This window comes from Loxodonta africana, chromosome 3 (genome assembly GCF_030014295.1).
Source record: "Loxodonta africana isolate mLoxAfr1 chromosome 3, mLoxAfr1.hap2, whole genome shotgun sequence".
In the NCBI taxonomy this organism is placed as follows: domain Eukaryota; kingdom Metazoa; phylum Chordata; class Mammalia; order Proboscidea; family Elephantidae; genus Loxodonta; species Loxodonta africana.
In genome coordinates this window covers 24758139-24778302 of record NC_087344.1, presented here as the reverse complement: position 1 = coordinate 24778302, position 20164 = coordinate 24758139, and the positions used below count along the sequence as shown (strand labels likewise).

The 20164-nt window shown below is 56.6% G+C and overlaps 1 protein-coding gene across 2 annotated transcripts; it reads left to right on the top strand.

Annotated features, from left to right (window-relative positions):
• Positions 1-79: 79 nt before the first annotated feature.
• Positions 80-17334, top strand: ZNF653 (zinc finger protein 653). 2 transcript variants are annotated; one of them, XM_064280697.1, is made up of 9 exons: positions 80-372; positions 6611-6654; positions 9859-10074; positions 14013-14636; positions 14769-14949; positions 15052-15163; positions 16105-16219; positions 16532-16631; positions 16896-17334. In XM_064280697.1, exons 1-9 carry the CDS (start codon positions 80-82, stop codon positions 17071-17073), a joined length of 1863 nt encoding a protein of 620 aa, XP_064136767.1. In that variant the 3' UTR covers positions 17074-17334. The 2 variants fall into 2 exon arrangements, with proteins under 2 accessions (XP_064136767.1, XP_064136766.1); XM_064280696.1 differs by having other exon boundaries at positions 14739-14949.
• The last annotated feature ends 2830 nt before the right edge of the window (positions 17335-20164 follow it).

The window sequence follows — 20164 nt, the reverse complement described above, 5'->3', positions numbered from 1 at the left end:
TCCCGGCGGCGCGGAAGATGCGCGCCACTTCCGGTCGGGCTCCTAACAACGGGGGAGGCTAGTAACCAGGGAGGGGGGGATGGCGGAGCGGGCGCCGGAGCCCGGGGCGGAGGCTGAGGCGGGCGCAGGCGGGGAGGCGGCGGCTGAGGAGGGCGCGGCGGGCCGCAAGGCGCGCGGCCGGCCGCGGCTCACGGAGTCGGACCGGGCCCGGCGGCGGCTCGAGTCCCGGAAGAAGTACGACGTGCGGCGCGTGTACCTGGGCGAGGCGCACGGGCCCTGGGTGGACCTGCGGCGCCGCAGCGGCTGGAGCGACGCCAAGCTCGCCGCCTACCTCATCTCGCTGGAGCGCGGCCAGCGTAGCGGCCGCCACGGGTGAGGGGGCCCGGCCCGAAGGAGGGAGGGAGCGAGGGAGGAGACGCCCCCATCCCCCGCCGAGTCTGGTCCCGCCCCCTCCGCCTCGAGGCCCTGCCCCCGGCACCTGTGAGCCCCGCCCAGGGGCCGGGCAGTCGGCCTGGATCTCTGACTGCCGGTACCCGAACGCGCCTGGTTCGCGACCCCGCCTCCCGTCGCGCTGGCTGCCCAATCCTAGGGATGCGCCCAGCTTCTCGGCCTGCCTCCTGAGCATTTGGCCTCGCCCACTATATCTCTGATTGCCCAGTCCTGGCACGAGCCCCGCCTCCAAGCGTTCTAACTGCCCAGTCCCGGGACGGGGCCCCGCCCCGTGAGACCTCAGCGGGCTTTGGGCTGTCACAGGCTTCACCCTCTGAAACCCTCACAACGTTGCCCTGGACTCTGACTGGAAGCACAGGATACCTAGTCCTGCCTCTCATAGGGGTGCCCCACCTGGGACTGCGTATGACCCCCTTCCCACAACCCTAGGTCCTACCCCCCATGGCCCCACATACCCGGGAGACCCCTCACAATCCAGACCAAACTTCTAAACCTCTTGGCTCCCGGGGAGCGCCTCAGCCTGGGACCCCTCCCAGGCCCATCCCTGGGCCCCAAGTGAAGGGGAAGCCCCAGTTGCCAAGCCTCAATCTTGAGAATGAGCAGTGTGGGTGGGTGGAGTTTGTCCCTTTCTGCCTCATAGGTTGACGTGAGCATTAAATTAGTTAAAATACAGAAAGGGCTTAGAACAATGCCTGGCACACAGTGAGCAGTCGATGATGGTGCTGATTCCGTATTACTAGCAGCGCTGCAACAAAAACCTCGTTCTGCCCAGTTTTCACTAGCACACGTTTCACATGTTTCTCTTGGGGTGTTTCTGAGAGTCAAGAATTAACTAGATCCTGCTGAAGTGTTCCCCCAACGCCCGCACTGGGTGGCAGGCTGGTTTATACCCGCCAGCAGGGCAGGAAAATGAACGCTTTAAAAGTTTTGTTGTTGTTGTTGAGAACATACACAGCAAAATATACACCAATTCAACAGTTTCTACATGTACAATTCAGTGACACTGATTATATTCTTCCAGTTGTACAATCATTCTCACCCTTCTTTTCTGAGTTGTTCCTCCCTTGTTGACATAAACTCACTGCCTCCTAAGGTTCCTATCTAATCTCTCAAGTTGCTGTTGTCACTTTGATCTCATATGGATAGTTCTTAAAGGAGCATAATGCTTAAGGCAGACATTTTTTACTAGTTAATCTAAACTATTGTTTAGTTTTAAGAAAACTTCAGGGGCTATTTTTGGTTTTAGGTTTAAAGATTATATCAGGACAGTAGTTTCAGGGATTCATCCAGCCTCCTTGGCTCCAGAAAGCGTGGAGTCTGTGAGAATTTGAAATTCTGTTCTGTATTTTTCCCCTTTTGGTCAAAATACTTCTATAGAATCTTTGATCGAAATATTCAGTAGTGTAGCTGGGCATCATCCAGTAGCCCTTTAAAAGTTTTAAAAACCTTAGGTCAGTGCCCCATCCTTGGGGTTTCTGATTCAGTTAGTCTGAGTGGGTTTGCAGACCCTGCATTTTTTTTTTCAGAAAAGCCCCCAGAGAATCTTGGATGTGCAGCTGGGGTTGAGGACCACTGGCCAGAGGAAGTCCCTGGAGGTTCCTAAGTTGAAGGTGATGTTTGCAGAAGCTTGATTTGGTTCAGCTCGATCCGTGTAGACCTGTAGGACTTGGGGGTTGCCAGGCAGTGTGTGGCAAAAACCTGGTCCCAGGGCCACATGACTAGTCAGGAGACTACACTAACCTGAGTGAAGGTCTCCTGTGGGGCGTAGACATGACCAGAGATAGAATTGTGTTTATTTATAATCTGTTATACCTGGAAGGATTTCAGTTCAAGAGCTGTAAAACAAGGACAAGAAGACAAATGAAAACCAGGGTGAAAGGTGAAATGAAAACAAGGGACACAGTTGGGCCAGGGTCAATACTACTGGGTCAAGTGAGGCAGAGATCACTGGGAATGTGACAAGGGCAGTTTTGTGACATGGTGTTCAAAACCGGACCAGAGATGTTCAAGAGACATGAAGAAGAGAGAATGGAGAATGAGCTATGAATTTGCCTTGGAGCTTCCTAGGAGCCAGTGGGAAAAAGGAAATATGGTCAGTTGTAGCATTCCCAGTGTTCCTTCATTCATTTGTTTAAGAAATGTTTATTGAGTACATACAATGTGCCGAGCACTTTATAGATGCTGAGGATACAGCAGTGAACAAAACAAAGATCCCAGCTTCCTGGAACTGACATTTTTATTCGTGGTGGGGAGAGGCAGACAAGAAACAAGTAAAATGTATAGTACATTAGAGAGTGGTAGGGACGGTAGGGGGAAAAAAAAGTGGAACCAGGAAATAGGAATCAGGAGTGGGAGCTGGAAGTTCAAATAGGGTGGTTAGGTTGGGCCAAATTGAGAAGACAGCATCTGAGTAAGGACTTCAAGGAGGCAAGGAGTCAGGCAGATACCAAGGAAAGAATGTTTGAGACAGAAGGAATAGCAGTGCAAAGGCCCTGAGGCAGGACATTGTCTGGTATATACAAGGAACAGCAAGGAGACCTGTGCAGTCAGAACAGGGTGAGGGAGAAGGATGTGGGGGAGGCAAGGGCAGGGAGGTGACAGGGCAGAGTATGCAGGGCCTTGCTGGCTGTGGAGAGGACTCTAGTTTTTCCTCCCAGGAGATGGGAGCACTGACAAAAGTCTTTCTCAAACATGACGTGATCTGGCTTTTTTTTAAAAAACAGCAGCCCCTGGGGTGTGTGTGGCAGGAGAAATGGGCAGGGTATGAGTTGAAACAAGCTTGGCCAGGAGTTGAAGGTTAAAGCTGGTGATGAGTTTAAGGAATTTGCTCCACTCTTCTCTCTAGTTTTGTGTGTGTTTGAACTGTTCATTTTATATTTTAAAATTTTAACCAAAAAATGAAAAAAATCTACTGATTCCTGCATTGAGACGGGGGGCGGGTTGAGGGCAGGAGCCAGGAGACCAGGAAGGAGGTAATGGCCCTGGTCCAGGTGAGGATAACAGGGGCGGGGCCAGGTGAGGCAGTGGTGAGAAGTAGTTGAAGTTAGGGCTGACAGGGTTTGCTAGTGGGTGTGGATCTGAAAGACTACCCTGAGGTTTTGGCCTGAGCACCTAGAAAGTGGCAGTTGCCATTAACTAAGGGGCAGCTTGGGGGACAAGATGGCAGCTTGCGTGTGAGATGCCTGTGAGACCCTATGCGTGGTGTCGAGGTGGTGGGTGGTGGTTGGGGGTGTGGTGCTGAACTGGGGAGAGGGCCAGGCTGTAGATCTGAATTTGGGAGCCTCCAGGGTACATAGAGGTGGTCCAGCCACCGAGATCACTAAGGGGTGCGTGTGGACAGAGAACACAAGGCCTGAGTCAGGGCTCACTCTCCACCCTTAGAGGAGTCAGGGGCATGAGGAAGAATAGCAGCTGGGAGGAGGGGCGGAGAACCAGGTGAGAGTGGCATCCTGGAAGCCAAGGGAAGGATCCTCCAGGACGATCACTGCCGGGGTGAGCGAGGTGACAGTCCTTGGTGACCGTGGCAGAGCGGTTTTGGGACATGGTGGAGAAAAACCCTGTCTTGGAGCAGTTCAAGAGAGACAAAGGAGAGGAAATGGAGACAGTGACTATAGACTATTGTTGGGCAAAGTGGGACAAAGAAATGAGGCTGATGGGGAAGCGGGTCAAGATCTCCATCTAAGATGAGAGTAATGACAGCGTGTTTGGATGCCGATGGGAACGTTCAATAAACAGTGAAAAGCATATGGCAGAGGAGAGCGAGGGAAGGTGCCGCTGCTGAGTAGAGAGGAAAGCCAGGCCTGGAGAAGCCTGAGCAACTGTGGTTGTCAGGTGCACATGGCCTCTGCTGGGAGTCACTGGGGTGTCAGAACTTGGAGAAGCGGGCAGGTTGAGGGAGGAGGCATTGCATTAGGTTTGGAACGTGCGTTCGCAGTGTGCCTAGGCTCGATACACATGACCTTGTTTAATCCCCACAGCAAGTGACTCTGGGTGAGAGGCACTGCTGTTAGCTCTACTTCACAGATGAAGAAACTGAGGCTCGGAGGGGATGAAACCTGCCTGAGGTCACACAGCCAGTTAGTTGCAGAGCTGGGACTTGAACCTGGTCTGGCTGGCCCCCAAGTCTGTCCCCACCATGACATGGCATTCTCAGCCCCCTGGCCCGTGGCAGGGCCATGAGCAGGTGGAGGTGACCGTGGACATTTGGGCTTGGGTTTGAGTGAGGATCAGGGTAGCGTGGCCCCTTGGAGGGGAGGGTGGAGGCTGTGGGAGGGGACGGAGGGTACAGAGGTACCCAGGACTGGACATGTACGAGCAGAATCCTGGCCAGAGGGGCCCTGAGGGGGTTGCTGGGGACCAGACTAGGGGTTCTAGGGCTGAGACTTGTCAGGCTGGGCGGGGGTCAGAGAGGGCAGATGGTGGAGCTGATGAGAGACCCTGGACCAACTGTCAGGGTGTTTGTGACAAGGGCATAGCTCCAGCCATGGCCTTGTGGGGAGGGCAGGGCCTGGGGATCTGGCTCTGGGATAATATTGATAATGACTGATCGTCACTACCATTTGCTAAGCAATTATGAAGTGCCAGGGGCTACGCCAAGCTCTTTGCAATGCACAGAACCTCAAGCCAACCCTGTGAGGAAGACGCTGTTATGATCCTGTGCAACAGATGGGGAAATTGAGGCATAGGAAAGTGAGGGCACTCGCCTAGAATCATGAAACCTGCTGCTGCAGCACAAGAGGACAAGGACAAGGAAGCAGCCAGGGTAGGGCTATCACAGAAGCATCGTGGCAGGAACAGAGTGGGAAGGGTCAGGCAGAGGTGCTCCAAAGCCCATGTGCTGGGCCACAGCCTGCACATGTTGGCTCAGAAACCCACTTGGCTCAGGAACCCACAGGAACCAATCCTGGTGTGAGAGGCCATGGGGGCCCCCTGGCCTGTGGGCTTGATCATGCCCTGGGCTCCCCGAGGCCTCGGTTCTCTGGGACATGTGGTCAGGGTGTTGGGCCACAGCCAGAGTGGGGAAAGGGCTGGAAGCAAGTGGGCTGGCTGCAGGGCCAGGACTGACCAAGAGCAACAGGGTCCTTAGCAAAGCCAGCCCTCCAGAATGGGTCTTCCCCACCCCCCAGGGCTCTTGGACATCCCCTGAAGAGGCAGCACAACTTCTGAGGCCAACCAAACTTGTTTTCTCTTGTTGCATAGCAAATAGTAGCTTCAAATCACACAAATTTATTATCTCACATTCTGTGGGTCAGCAGTCTGACACATTTTAACGGGGTCCTCTCTTCAGGGTCTCAAGGCTAAAGTCAAGGTGTTGGCAGGCTGCTGCTTCATCTGGAAGTTCAAATAGGGAAGGGTCCACTTCCAAACTCCCTCACGTTGTTGGCAGAATTCGTTTCCTCCTGGTTATAAACCTGAGGTCCTTGTAAAGGACTCCCCTGATTAGGTCAGGCCCATTTCATTGATCTCTCATTTGATTAACTCAGAGTCACCTAATCCCAGGAGCGATAGTCTATCATATTCACAGGCCCTGCCCACACTTAGTGGGAGAGGGTTATACACGGTGTGCACCCCAAGGGTGGGAATCAGAGGGGCCATCTTTGAATTCTGCATATGACACCAGCTTTCCTTATCTCATTTCTGACTTCTCCACTCCCTGGCCACGGCACCTGAGGCAGCGTCACCCCCTTGAGCCTTAGTTTCCTGCCCTGTGAGGTGGGTAATGATACTAGACTCCCTCCAAGGGCCGCAGTGCCCATGTGAAGGCACTGCTGGCACTCTGCTGGAGTAGGGTACCCAGAAACCAAACCAAACCCATTGCCGTCAAGTTGATTCCGACTCATAGCAACTGTGTAGGACAGAGTTGATTCCGACTCATAGCAACTGTGTAGGACAGAGTAGAACTGCTTCATAGGGTTTCCAAGGAGCACCTGGGGGATTCGAACTGCCAACCTCTTTGGTTAGCAGCCAAACGCATAACTACTGCACCACTGGAGTGGGGTACGTGCCAGTAAATGGAAGCTAAAATTCTACTGCCAGGTCGTCCTATCCTGGAGCAGGACAAATGGCAGGCATAGTTGCCATCACTATTTTTGTCGTCCATCGGGAGGCTGGCCTAGCCTTTGTCCCTGCACTCACCCCTCACTGCCTCTCTCTGTTGCAGGAAGCCTTGGGAGCAAGTCCCCAAAAAGCCAAAGCGGAAGAAAAGTAAGTCCACCTGCAGCCCACAGGGCCGTGGGGGCCTTGTTCCTTTGCTTGCTTGCTCTTTCTGTGCCATTTGCTGAGGCCCCACGTGTGCCAGGCGCTGTGTGAAACAGGAGCCCAGTTTTGTGGGGAAGGCAGAAGGTAGGCTGACCGGGGATAGGATAGGGGGCTGAGGGGGGAGGTGGGAGCCACTGGGTGCCCAGAGAAGGGGCCTGGTCCAGCCCAGTGGGGATCAGGAAGGATTCCTGGAGGGACTGGAACGTGTGCCATGTGGGGGCAGCGCTATGTCCCACGGGAGAGCTCTCATCATCCCCATTTCAAACACAAAGAAACTGAGCCCCCCAATGTGGGTTCTCAGCCCCAGGCTGTACAGCTGCAGAGCCAGACCTCAGGCCCAGGTCATGTGTCTCCCAGCAGTCCTCGTAGCTTCTCCACTTCTGCTGGGTGCATGGGGTCAGACAGAAAAGAGAGGGGAGGAGGTAACAACTTGTGCTAAGGCCTAAAGGGCGTGTTGTATGCCAGGCTCCAGGGCAGCAAGGTGGGGGCCATCAGTGGGAAGGCCCCCAGCTACAACTGTGGGAATTTGAGCCCCTGTTCTGGGCCACTGGCCCTGGCACCACCCAGCATGGCCTCAGAACCCGGAGGCTGAACCAGGGAGGGTCCAGGGAGAGCCATCTGGTGGCAATGCACCCCTCTCCTCACAGTTCTTCAGGTGGGGCCAAGCTGAGATTGTGACCCCCAAAATCCCAAAGGTAGGGGGGTGAGATAAGGAAGCCAAGTGATGGGCATGAGAGGCAGCTGCTGGTGGTGTCAGAGGCCCGGGCACGATCCCTAGGCCCAAGAACCTCTCACAGGCCCCTCCTTATCGCCCAGCCTGTTGGGGGTACACACCTTCCTCCCACTCACCACGGGACCATGAGCATCACACTAGTCACTGGAACCACTCCTTGAGTGCTTGCTGTATGCCTGGTCCTGTCTATATTCTGTCGATGTCTCTGCCCTCCCCGTCCCTGGCAGCCCTCAGGGAATGGGGACCCTCAGTTTTCCCTGACCCAGAGGTGGCATCTGAGTTCAGAGAGGCCAAGTCACTTGCCTGGAGCCACCATTAGGAAGTGGCAGAGCAGGATTCAAACCCAGGCCATCTGGCTGTATGATACCCACTCCCTCACAGCATTGGCTATCCAGCAAAAGTTCATGGAGTGCCTACTGTGTACCCAGCCCTGCATCGGCCTGGGCATAAAGCAGGAACAAAGCAGATAAATGTCTCCGCCCTTAGGCAGCTGATGTTCTAGTGAGGGAAATGGACAAATAACCACTAGACAGTATCTAGGTGCTACCAAACAAAAACCAAACCCCCAGTGTCGTCAAGTCCATTCCAACTCATATCTAGGTGCTACCAGGAGAAAAAGGACAGCAAGGTAAGGTGAATTAGAGTGATGGGGGAGAGGGGGTGGCAGGCTGGGTGAGGTCAGGGGCACTTCTAAGAGAAGGGCACATTGGGCAGAGACCTGAGTGAAGGGAAGCAGGCGCAGCCCATGCAAAGGCCCTGAGGGAGGACCGCACCTGACATATTTGAGGAGCAGCAAGGAGACTAGCGTGGCTGGATTGGAGTAAGGGGAGGGAGTGGGAGGCTGTCTTAGTTATCTAGTGCTGTTATAACAGAAATACCACAAGTGGGTGGCTTTAACAAACAGAAATTTATTTTCTTAAAATTAAGGAGGCTAGAAGTCCAAATTCAGTGTGCCGGCTCCAGGGGAAGCCTTTCTGTTATCTCTGGAGAAAGGTCCTTGTCTCTTTGAGCTTCTGCTTCTGGGCAATCTTCATGTGTCTTGGCATGTCTCTTCCCCATCTCTGCTTCTTTGGCTTGCTCGTTTAATCTCTTGTATCTCAAAAGAGATTGATTTAAAACATACTACATTAATACAGTCTCATTAACATAACAAAGACAACCCATTCCTAAATGGGATTATGACCACATGCATAGAGGTTAGGATTTACAACACATATTTTTGAGGGACACAATGCAATCCGTAACATTCCACCCTTTGGCCCTCAAAAATTCATGTCCTTGCCACATGCAAAACACATTTACCCCATCACATCATTCCAAAAGTGTTACATCAACTCCAAGTCCAAAATCTCATCTAAATCAAATATGGGTGAGACATTAGGCATATTCCATCCTGGGACAAAATTCCTCTTCATCTATGAACCTGTGAAACCTAGAATACAAGTTATCTGTTTCCAAAGTACAATAGTGGAACGAACACAGGGTAGACATTCCCATTACAATTGGGAGAAATTGGAGGGAAAGAAGGGGTAACAGGCACCAAGCAAATCCAAAACCCAGCAGAACAATTTCCATTAGCTCTCAAGGTTTGCAGCCCTGGCGGCACAGTGGTTAAGAGCTTGGCTGCTAACCAAAAGGTTGGCAGTTTGAATCCACCAGCTGCTGTTTGGAAACCCTATGGGGCAGTTCTACTCTGTCCTATAGAGTCGCTATGAGTTGAAATCAACTCCACGGCAGTGGGTGGGATCTCCAGGCTTGAAAATAACCCTCTCTTTTCTGAGACCATCTGGGCAGTGCCCTACCCTCTGGATTCCGGGTGGGGGCCCTTCAACCCTGGGCTTCAGCTTCACCTTCCAGGTCCTCTGGAACAGCAACTGAGGCAATGATAGTGGGGAGGTAGAAGATGGTAGAAAACGCAGGGCCTTGTAGGTCACAGTGAGGACTTGGGTTTTTGCTTCAAGGCGGAAGCCATAGAAGGTTCTAAACAGAGGCGCGACATGCTCTGACTCAGGTGTTCACAGGTGCCCTCTGGCTGCTGTGGGGAGGAGAGACTGTTGGAGGAAGAGTGGGAGCTGAGGAGCCAGGGAAGAGGCAGCTGGACTGGTCCGGGGGGAGGTATTGGTGAGCACGATTATCACAGTAACAAGCAGCCAACGATTGTGCGCCTACTGTGTGCCAGACACTTTCTTCATATGACAGCTCACCCAGTGAGGACAGTCCCTGGACCAGTACTTATTATCTCCAGAGTGTCTCTCTCACCTCTCTGAGCCTTAGTTTCCTCATCTATAAACTGGGGACAGGACTAGACAGGCTTAGGGAGGTGTCTCATCCCACAGGCACGCATAAGGCCCAGGTAGTTCTAGAGACCTGAGGGACCAAGCACTGCCCCTCACTGCAGCACCCCCCCTTGTCCACAGGGCGACGACGAAATGTGAACTGCCTAAAGAATGTGGTGATCTGGTATGAGGACCACAAGCACCGCTGCCCGTACGAGCCACACCTTGCCGAGCTGGACCCCACCTTTGGCCTGTACACCACAGCCGTGTGGCAGTGCGAAGCCGGCCACCGCTACTTCCAAGACCTACACTCACCCCTAAAGCCACTCAGCGATTCAGACCCCGACAGTGACAAAGGTGGGCCTCGGGGTGAGGCTGTGGTGGTGGCCACTCTGCAGCCCCTCCCAGAGTCAGCCCAGCCTGGGCTTCCCAACCTCCTGCCCAGCCAAAGGCCCTGCCAGCTGCAGACCATTGTCGCAAACATAACAGCAAGCACGTTGGCGCTCAGGGATGGTGCACAGATGTGATGGGCTCAGGCTGACTGCTTCAGAGACTTTCAGTCTTTGAGTCTGCCTCTCTCTTACGGGTCAGCTGAGGCATGGAGCAGGTGGGCCATTTGTGCCCAAGGCCAGTCACAGGCAAGGCTGGATTAGGAGCCTGGGAGGCATGAGGTATGGAGTTGCTGGGTGCCCAGACCCCAAGGGCGCTGCTCTTCTCTGCTTCTTCCTCCTCCATTTGCTCTGTCTTGGGTTCTGTCTCTCCCAGTCTCATTCTTTTTTCCCTCTATCTTTCCAAGTGTTCTCTGTACCCTCTGCTGCCCTGTTCTCCTTACTCCCCAGTCTCCTCTTTCAGCTCGCTCTCCTTTTTCCTCTGCCTTTTATCTTCTGTTTCTTCCTTTCTCTCTATCTCTTCTCTTTCTGTCTCCTTCCTTTTTCCCCTCTCTTTCTCTCTCCCTTTCCCTCATCACTCTCCCTTCCCATCTCTCACTGTCTCTCCCCCTGTCCCACACTGGTCACACATGGGATGACTGTCACCTGCTAGGAGCCAGGAGTGACTCAGTTAAGAAGAAGGCTCAGTTGGCCCTGGTGGGAAGCAGAGGAGACACTGTGAGGGGTGAGGGGGCCGGAAAGACTGCCTCAGGGGCTTGGCATCAGACATTCTGCCAGGGCTGAGGGTGGGGTCAGTCAACTAGGGCTGAGCCTGCACTGGCAGGCATCTCAGAGCAGGTGGCATCCCAGCTGGTGAAGGGGAAGCCGTGGGAGAGAGGTGTTCCAGGTGGGCACCCTCGCCAACAGCCATCCCGTCGCGTGTCGGCCAGGCTCCCAGCATGCAGCCGGCCCCTCAGCTCTACTGTCCTGTACCCTGGGAACAGCCTGTCACTGCCCCCTTCACCGTGCCCTACTCCAGGCCCTGCCCCCAGCCACCCTGAGTCCTCTCCCACAGCCCAGGAGTCAGTGCTGTCATTAGCCCCACTTGGCATATAAGGAAACCCAAGACCTGGGAGTAACATGACTGGGCCATCTGGTAACGGGTCAGGCTGGGATAGGGTGGCACTCAGAAGAGCCCCCTTGCACCCCAACCCAACTTTGACACTAGTGGCTGCCGGATCTGGGCTCTCAGAAATGAACACTGATCAACTGGCTAGGTCTGCGGCAGGTACCACGGGGTGGTATGAGGGGGTGGCTGTGTGTACCTGTCCCCGCCCTGGTCCTTCACATCCCAGCCCTAGTTCCTCACACAGCACTATTTACCAGCTCTGGGCACAGCGCCCAGAGTACTCCCAGCATGCAGTACACAGTCATTTCTGTTGTGATTATCATCACCACCTGGAGAGAGGTCCAGAGTCGGTCTAGGTGGATCCCGACACATGCCCAGCTCTGCCCCCAGCTAGGTCACCTCAAGTGGCCTGACCAGCCCTCTCCTTCAAGGTGAAGCCAGGGGCCTCAGCCTACCCTGCAGATCACAGGACAGAGAGGTATTACCGAGATCCTGGCTATCTCCCTGCCCAGAGGGGCATTCTGATAATAATGATAGCATAATAATAGAAAACACATATAGGGTACTTACTGAGGCCAGTACTGCCTTAAACCCTTTATGTATATTTACTCGTTAAATACCCAAAACACCCCACTGTGGTAGGTACAATCATTGTCCCCATTTTTGGGGGCAAGGAACCAGGCCCAGAGAGGTTAAATAAGGCACTCGGGTCACACAGCTGGAGGTGGGCACCCAGATTCAACCCCTGGCAGTCTGGCTGTAGAGCCTGTGCTCTCAACATGATCCTTGGTGGCATAGGACATGTCATCTCCAGACAGCATGGCCCCAACTGTCATGAGTGTGTAATTTAAGGGAGTTGTTCATTTTTTCTGTCCCCAGTTTTTCTCTGTGTGTGAATTTAGCATCATATACCTGGGTGGGATGTCAGTCTCCTCAGCCTTCATCTCAGCATTGGTCTGAGAATTTGTATCGTTTATTTATACGTGTAATGAGTCCCTACTGTGCCAGGCACCCTTCTAGGCACTGGGAACTCCGCACAGGGATCCCCATCCTTGTGGAGTTTACATTCTAGAAGGGAAGCAGACAGTAAACAAGATAAACAAGTAAAATATAGCATATACTGGGTGGTAGGAAACCCTGGTGGCATAGTGTTTAAGTGCTACAGCTGCTAACCGAAAGGTCAGCAGTTCGAATCCACCAGGCACTCCTTGGAAACTCTGTGTTGCAGTTCTACTCTGTCCTCTAGGGTCGCTATGAGTCGGAATCAACTCGACGGCACTGGGTTTGGTTTTAGTTTGGTTTTTGGAAGGTGGTAAGGACTTTGGCAGAAAACAGAGGAGGGTAAGGTGCTAGTTGAGACGGAGTGCCCAGGGAAGGCCTCGCTGAAAAAATACCATTTTGCAGAAGGTCTGAAGGAGATGAGAAAGGAAGCCCCCATGGGTGTTGGAGAGAAGAGGGTTTTGGGCAGAGGAAATGGCAAGTGCAAAGGCCCTGAGGCAGGAACCTGAGTAGCATCTCCAAGGAATAGCAGGGAGGCCTGTGAGGCTGGAGTGGAGAGAGGCAAGGGCGAGTGGGAGGAGATATGGGCAGAAGGTGACAGGCAGACTGTGCAGTGCAGTGCGGGTAGTAGTGAGCTGAACAGGGCATGGACAAGGTAATGCCAGCTGCCAAAACGGACAAACCCCCACTCACATGCCGTAATTCAGGAGTTTGTTCCACACACACGAAGTTCAGCGCTCCCGACGTGCAGGCTGTCTTCCATCCTGTGGCCTCAGCCTGTCAGTCTGATGAGGACAGATAGGCAGAGGATTGTCCATGGAAGATCACTTCCACTCACATTCCATTGGTCGGGACTCAGCCATATGGCTACACCTAACTGCAAGGAATGCTGGGAAATGTAGTCCACCTGAGTGCCAGGAGGAAGGGACACAGGTTTGGTGAACAGCTGGCCTGTCTCTGTAACAGGAAGTGATGAGAGGGTTGTCAGTTGAAGAGCTATGAGACCTGAGCAAGTGTTCACAGGCACCCTCTGGCCACTGTTGGGGGAGCATACTGGCAGGAGACATAGGTGAAAGCTGGGTCCAGGGAGAAGGGACTGTGCTGGCCCTGGCAGGGGATGATGGAGTGGTGACCAGGGTGCATAGAGGATGTGAGAGAAGCAGTCAGGCTGTGGATGGAGTTTGGGTGCAGCACCAGTACATTTTGCTGACAGGTGGAAGTGGGTGTGAAGGAAAGAGGGAAGTCAAGGATAACCCCAGGATTTTGGTCTGAGCAACTGGAACGGCAGAGCTGCCATCAGCTGACATGGGGATGGCCGTGACGGTGCTGGCTTTTTTGAGAGAAGATTCGGAGCTCAGTGGCTCTGCTGAGTCTGAGGTGCCTGTGAGGGCCCATGGGGAGCAGCAGTGCAGGAGACAGTGAGATTGGAGAGGTTGGGGCTCAACACAGAGGAGTGGACCCCCGTGTGAGTCTCCAAGGTAGAAGTGGCGTGTCACACCCCCAGCCCTGAGGAGAGGTCCAGGCCTGAGGAGCCTTGTGCACCTGCAGGGGCAAAGGAGTCTGAGAAGGAGCCATCAGGGAGGGACCAAGATACCAGAGAGGAGGGTCCTGGAAGCCAGGCGAGGAGGGTGTCTCCAGGAAGCAGGTGCCTTGAAGCAGTCAAGGTAGATGGGCACTAAGAAGGGACCATTTTGTTGGCAGTGAGAGGGTCAGAGTGCCCAGTACCTGGTGAGCTCTCAACAGATACAACTGCTGCTGCTGTTCCTGTTGTAACCACCCCCTTTCCTCTGTCTCCACAGTGGGCAATGGCCTGGTGGCCGGCAGCTCTGACTCCTCTGGCTCTGACTCCGGCTCCGGCTCTGACTCTGAGGAGCCCCCTGAAGGCCAGCCAGCCAAGGCCTCGGCCACAGTGACTCCTACCAGCCCAGCGGGCAATATCGGGCTCATCACGCAGGAGGGCATGCACATCCCCTTCGACGTCCATCACGTGGAGAACCTGGCCGAGCAGAGCACCCCCCTGTGCCCCAACCCACCAGGCAGTGGGCCCGAAGCCCTGGAGACGGTGGTGTGTGTGCCAGTGCCCGTGCAAGTGGGTGCAGGCCCTGGCGCCCTCTTTGAGAACGTGCCCCAGGAGGCACTGGGCGAGGTGGTGGCCAGCTGCCCCATGCCAGGCATGGTGCCCGGTTCACAGGTGATCATAATCGCAGGCCCAGGCTATGATACCCTCACAGCTGAAGGCATCCACCTCAACGTGGCGGCAGGCAGCAGTGCCCCTGGCAGCAGCCTGGGTGAGGAGGTGCCCTGTGCCATGATGGAGGGTGTGGCGGCCTACACCCAGACAGAGCCTGAGGGCAGCCAGCCCAGCACCATGGACATCACCACCACAGACACCGTTACCACGGCAGGCATCGAGACCAAGAAAGGTCTGGTGGCCGTGCCAGTCCAGGGAGGGTCACCAAAGACTCTGGCAGGGTTTGGGATGGGGCCTGGGAGGGAGAGGGCAAAACAGTTTTCATCTCCCACAGACACCCCTGCCCTGTGTCCACTCCCTGTAGAGAACGAGGACCTCTGTACGCTCAAGAAAGAGGAGAAGGAGGAGCCGGTGGCCCCAGAGCTGGCTGAGCTGGCGACAACGGTGCCCGAGAGCATAGAGCCTGAGGCAGAGGCCGACAGGGAGGAGCTAGACGGCAGTGACATGTCTGCCATCATCTACGAGATCCCTAAGGAGCCTGAGAAGTGGGTGCCCGGGGTGGGCAGACTATGCCAGAGGGGTAGCCAGCAGGTGCCCAGCCTGCCTGCTATGGGAACCCTGACTCCACAGGCCCCTTCCCCCTCCAGGAGGCGGCGGAGCAAGCGGTCACGGGTGATGGATGCTGATGGCCTGCTCGAGATGTTCCACTGTCCCTACGAGGGCTGCAGCCAGGTCTATGTGGCCCTCAGCAGTTTCCAGGTGAGGCCTCCACCTGAAGCCTGCTCCTGTTCCCACAGCCTGTGTACAGGGTGGGGGCCCTGGGGACTCTGTGCTGGGCTGGGTAACTCATGGAGGGCTGGAAGGGTGTGGACCATGCGTTTGGTGGGGGGACCTGGACTCTGCAGCATGTATGATTTGTGAGTGTTTCTGTGACACAGCTACACAAGCAAAACAGTGTGGGCGACACGCCAGCCCCACACATCCCACCCAGTGCCACTGGCCTTCAGGTCCCAGGTCACAGCACCACCAGGACAGAATTGCTAGCGTACCCTCTGGAGTCTGGACGGGGTGGCCCTGAGGACAGAGATGGGGTCTTATCACCTCCCCACACCTGGCACAGAGGCAGTCCCAGGCCTTTGATTTTGCTGAGCCATATTTTCATTCAACATGAGCATCTACTGTATGCCAGGCACCTCTGCAGTGACGAGCTGCAGTCATTCTAGTGAACTAAAAAATGCAAGAACAAAGGAAGGAATGAGTCAGGGTTGCCCGCTCCAGGTCCCAGGGGGCAATGTAAGCACATAGAGTCGCTGCTGTGGGGCTGACAGCCCAGGAAGCCAGTCCCAGTCCTGCCACTGCCCACCTGAGATGCATTCCTCAAACCACTGAGCCTCTGGAGCCTCAGTTTCCCCATCCATAAACTGGATGAGCAGCCAGGCCCTTCACAGTACCGTGGGAGGATTGACTGAAGCCCAGCCCAGAGCCTGCCCCAGAGTAGACACAATAAATGCTCTTTGGTCCCAGTTGTGCCACAGGGCTCCAGCTCAGAGCTGGGAGTCTCTCCCAGGGCAGGGGCACCCCTCTTTCTTCTTCCAGGCTAGGTGGGCCCCAGCCTGCCTCCCTGCTACCCTGACCTCTCCCCAGCCTCGAGAGTCCCACAGGGAAGGCCACAGCCATCTACCTGCCCCTCTTACCTGCAGAACCACGTCAACCTCGTGCATCGGAAAGGGAAGACCAAAGTGTGCCCTCACCCTGGCTGCGGCAAGAAGTTCTATTTGTCCAACCACCTGCGGCGGCACATGATCATCCACTCAGGTCAGGCCCAGGGCAGGGTAGGCGACACAAGCAGGGGCCACCCCTGCCCCTCAGGGACTCCAGTACAAAATCCACCTGGGCTCTCCGTGTTCCCGGGCAGCCTGCCAAGCCTCATGCTGGCCCATGAGCCCCCCTTCATGTCAGCTGCTCTCATTGTTATACTCGGCATTGCTACCAGGAGGATGTGGGGTTTGGTGTGACTGCACTGGGCCGCCTATCAGAGCCTGCTACCCTGTTTCTTCATTGCATCAGAGATGCCCCACAGACCCCCAAACGGCAATGCCCTCAGCCTGGCATCTTCACCGTCCCCAGGTGTCCGTGAATTCACCTGCGAGACGTGCGGCAAGTCCTTCAAGAGAAAGAACCACCTAGAAGTACACCGGCGCACGCACACGGGAGAGACGCCCCTGCAGTGAGTGACAGACCACCTGCCAGTGGGCTAGTAGGGAGGGCTCCCAGCCTGGGCCCGCGGAGGGGGTGTCCCCAGGGCTGGCTCCGCCCCTGCCTCTGTCCAGTTCCACGTGAGTGCCCGCCCCAGATGGCACTACTTCTGGGTACCCGAGCAGCCCCGCCCCCAAGACGTTGCCTGCTCCCCCCCCCCCCCCGTCTCCCGCTGCCCTCTCGGCCCCACCCCCAGGCCGAGCCTGCTCTGACCCTCCAGTGGTGCTGCCCGCAGGTGCGAGATTTGCGGCTACCAGTGCCGGCAGCGCGCCTCGCTCAACTGGCACATGAAGAAGCACACGGCAGAGGTGCAGTACAACTTCACGTGTGAGCGCTGCGGGAAGCGCTTTGAGAAGCTGGACAGCGTCAAGTTCCATAAGCTCAAAAGCCATCCGGACCACAAACCCACCTGACCTACTCGACCACTGACCGTTTCTATTTATTTGTCCGCTTGGATACCTCACACGGGCCTGCGGGTACCTGGACAGCCACGGGGACACCGAGACTGCGGGCCGGAAGGAGGCGTCCCGCCCCGCCCCGCCCCGCCCCGCCCCAGGACTGGGCCCCCTGGGCAGCTCCCCCTTCCCTACCGCATCCCATCTCTGGAGGTGGCACCTGGGGCTGCGCGGCCGGAACTGTCATGAGAACAAATGAGATTAAAGAGTAAGAAGGGAGATGCATCTCCCTAGGCCTGGATAATTTGGTGGGGAGGGGTAGACCCCCTTTCTATTTCCAACCTGGTCGCTTCCTGAGCCTGCAACTCCGCAGCCTCCTCCCACAAGGTCAGGGGCCTGGCAGGCCCCTGGGCATCTCCCACTACTCAGGATCCCAGTGTCCAACCCTAATCCCTCAGGGAACACGCGGTAGACATTTGCTGAGCGTCGGCTGCAGTCCCCACCCTCAGAGAGCTCAGGGACCAGTGGGAAGATGCTCACTAAACTCCTAAATACGATATTTACAGCTAATGACAGGCGCCATGCAGAAAACAGTGATGTGTTGGTTTTAGGGAGGGCCTCTGAGGAGGTGGCATTTGAGCATAGACCAGAATGACAAAGAGGATCCATCCCTGAAGAAAGGAGGAGGCAAGTCCCAGGCCAAAGGAACAGCCAGTGCCAAGGCCCGGAGGTGAGCCAGCTCGGCCTGTTCCTGAAACAGGAAGGGGCGTGGATTGGCAGAAGCTGGGCAACTGCCCTGGCCCCATTTCCCAGAGGAGGATGCTGAGGCTGCCGCCGCCTGTCGGCCACGAGGGGAAAGGCCGGGGAGCCATACCCCGCGGCGCTCTTCTTCCCTGCTGCGGCCGCCAGGTGGCGCGCGAGCCGCGTGGGCCGTAGTGGCTGCGGCCACGTGACCCTGGGGACCGCAGCCGCGAGCCTGGGAACGTGCCCAGGAGAGCCCTGTGGCGCCACGCCGAGATTGGCCCTAGCGGCTCCTCACCTGCTCTGGGGGGCGGTCGGCCCCAGTGTCCGCTTTGGACCGGGGGCTATACGGGCCGGGGACGGAAGAATCTGTGAGAATGAGGCCGCTGAGGGTCGCTCTCCACCACTTAGGCTCACTACTCTTCGCCCTTCCCGCATCGCCGCAGCCGGAGCCGCCAGTTTCCATGGGAACCGCAGCCGGGTCTGCGCACCCAGGAGTAGCCACCCTCCTGACGCAGCGTCCGATCTGGGAGGAGCATAAAGTAGGGAACAAGTGATCGCTCGAGGTCTCCACAGCCGGCGGCCCGGTCTGCCCCGGTAGGCCCAAGCTAGGCCACCCGAGGGTCCGCATCGCCACCGCCTGGATTGCGGAGCCACTGTGATTGGCCTACAGTCTCCATCAGTGTGGCAGCGCCCTCTGCTGCTGGCGCTCTGATTGGCTCAGTCTCTAAGGCATCCTCTTGCTATTGGTTCTCCCTAGGGTCGTCCCTGATTGGTCAAATTAGGCTCTCCTCGCTGGGTTTAATGACACTCTCGGACAGAGTCTGTAGTCTACAAGGGAGTGCAGGGACGAGGATAGGGTGGAGGCGACTCTCAGGTTAAGGGGTGCCGGGCTAATTTGCCCAGTCTCCGCGCCCTCGACTGAGCCGTCGGACCGCTGTCTATGGTGCTGAAGCTGAACTCTAAGGCGTCCCCCCCCCCCCTCGCCCCAGGGAGAGCGAGTTCCCGCGCCTGGCCGCTGCCCCGAAATAAATATGCCTGTGCGCCTCTCACCAAAGGAGGTTGCATCTCCTCCATCGACTTAGAGAGAGGCCAGGTCCTCCTACCAGAAAAGGAGCGTGACTCCACAGCCAGGGAGACCAATCACGAGCCCAGAAAGCCAGGATATTTAAATGGCAGATCCAACCACCCCAGTGTTAAGGGTAGCGAGAGGCCCCATGGCTTCCTGCGGTTGCAGAGTGCCAACGGGAATTGGATGGTACCCTGAACCCGGAACCTCTTTCTCCCTTTGGAGCAGTGCGGGGTTCCCTGCACTGTGGGGTGCAAGTCCCCACTTTCTGAACCCCAGAGGCACCTACCCTACTCCTAACAATCCAGGGGGTCCCAACATCTTTTCAGATAGATTAGGGCTCCAATCATCAACCACCCACCCCCCTAGTTTTGAAGGGCTACACCTTGTGCCCCCAAGACTGGAGGCTTCTTCCCATTGAAATCTTTGTTCCCCGTCCTCTTCCAGTCTTCTCGTGGACAGTGCCTCCGGGAGATCGGGCCACCTATTCCTTCTCGCCCTCATCTCGGATGCTGGACAGAAGTAGGAAACCTACCCTGTCGCCCCAACATACAGTCCACTCAAGAAGGGGAGTTAAGGCAAGGGACAGGGTCTGCCGAGGCAGCCGGGTCAGAAAGTGGCAATCAGAGCCCCAGGATGCGCTTTCCGAGGCGCTGAGTCCGCGCCAGCGCGCACTCGCTTCCACCTGCCGCGCCGTCGGGTGCCGCGAGGGGGCGGGGCTCTGGCGCTTCAGCCAATAAGCGACGCCGGCGCTGGCAGCTGCTGCTATAAAGGGCTGGGGGCGGCGGCGGCGCGGCCCAGAGCGCGGAGCGCGCAGCACCGGCCGGCGGGAGGGAGGGAGGGCGGGCGAGGGCAGAGAACTGAGCACCCGGGACCCGACAGGCCGAGCCGAGGGGGCTGCGGCGATTGGGCAGAGCGCTAGGAATTCTGTTGGGAAACGCAACCTCCCCGGGCCCCGCGGGGCCGCGCAGGGGGCGTTCTTAACCCCGCGCCCTCTTTCCGTCCCCTGCCACCCGCCGGCCACCCCGGGGCCCGGTCGTCCGCGCGCGTGCCCCCCGGGCTCGGGCCCGTCCCCCAGCCTCGAGGGAACCGCCGCCTTCACTGCCGCCTCTGCAGCTGCCGCTCCAGAGGCCGCCCGGGCGGGCCCCGGCGTGAGCATCGGGCGCCCCCCATCGGAGTGCACGACCCCCGGAGCCGCCCTCTACACGGACCGCGCCCGCCGGGCACACAAGAATGGTCACTGTAGGTATTCTGTCGCCGAGGGAAAACCTGGACGGGGAGAGGTTGGGCCCAGGTTCC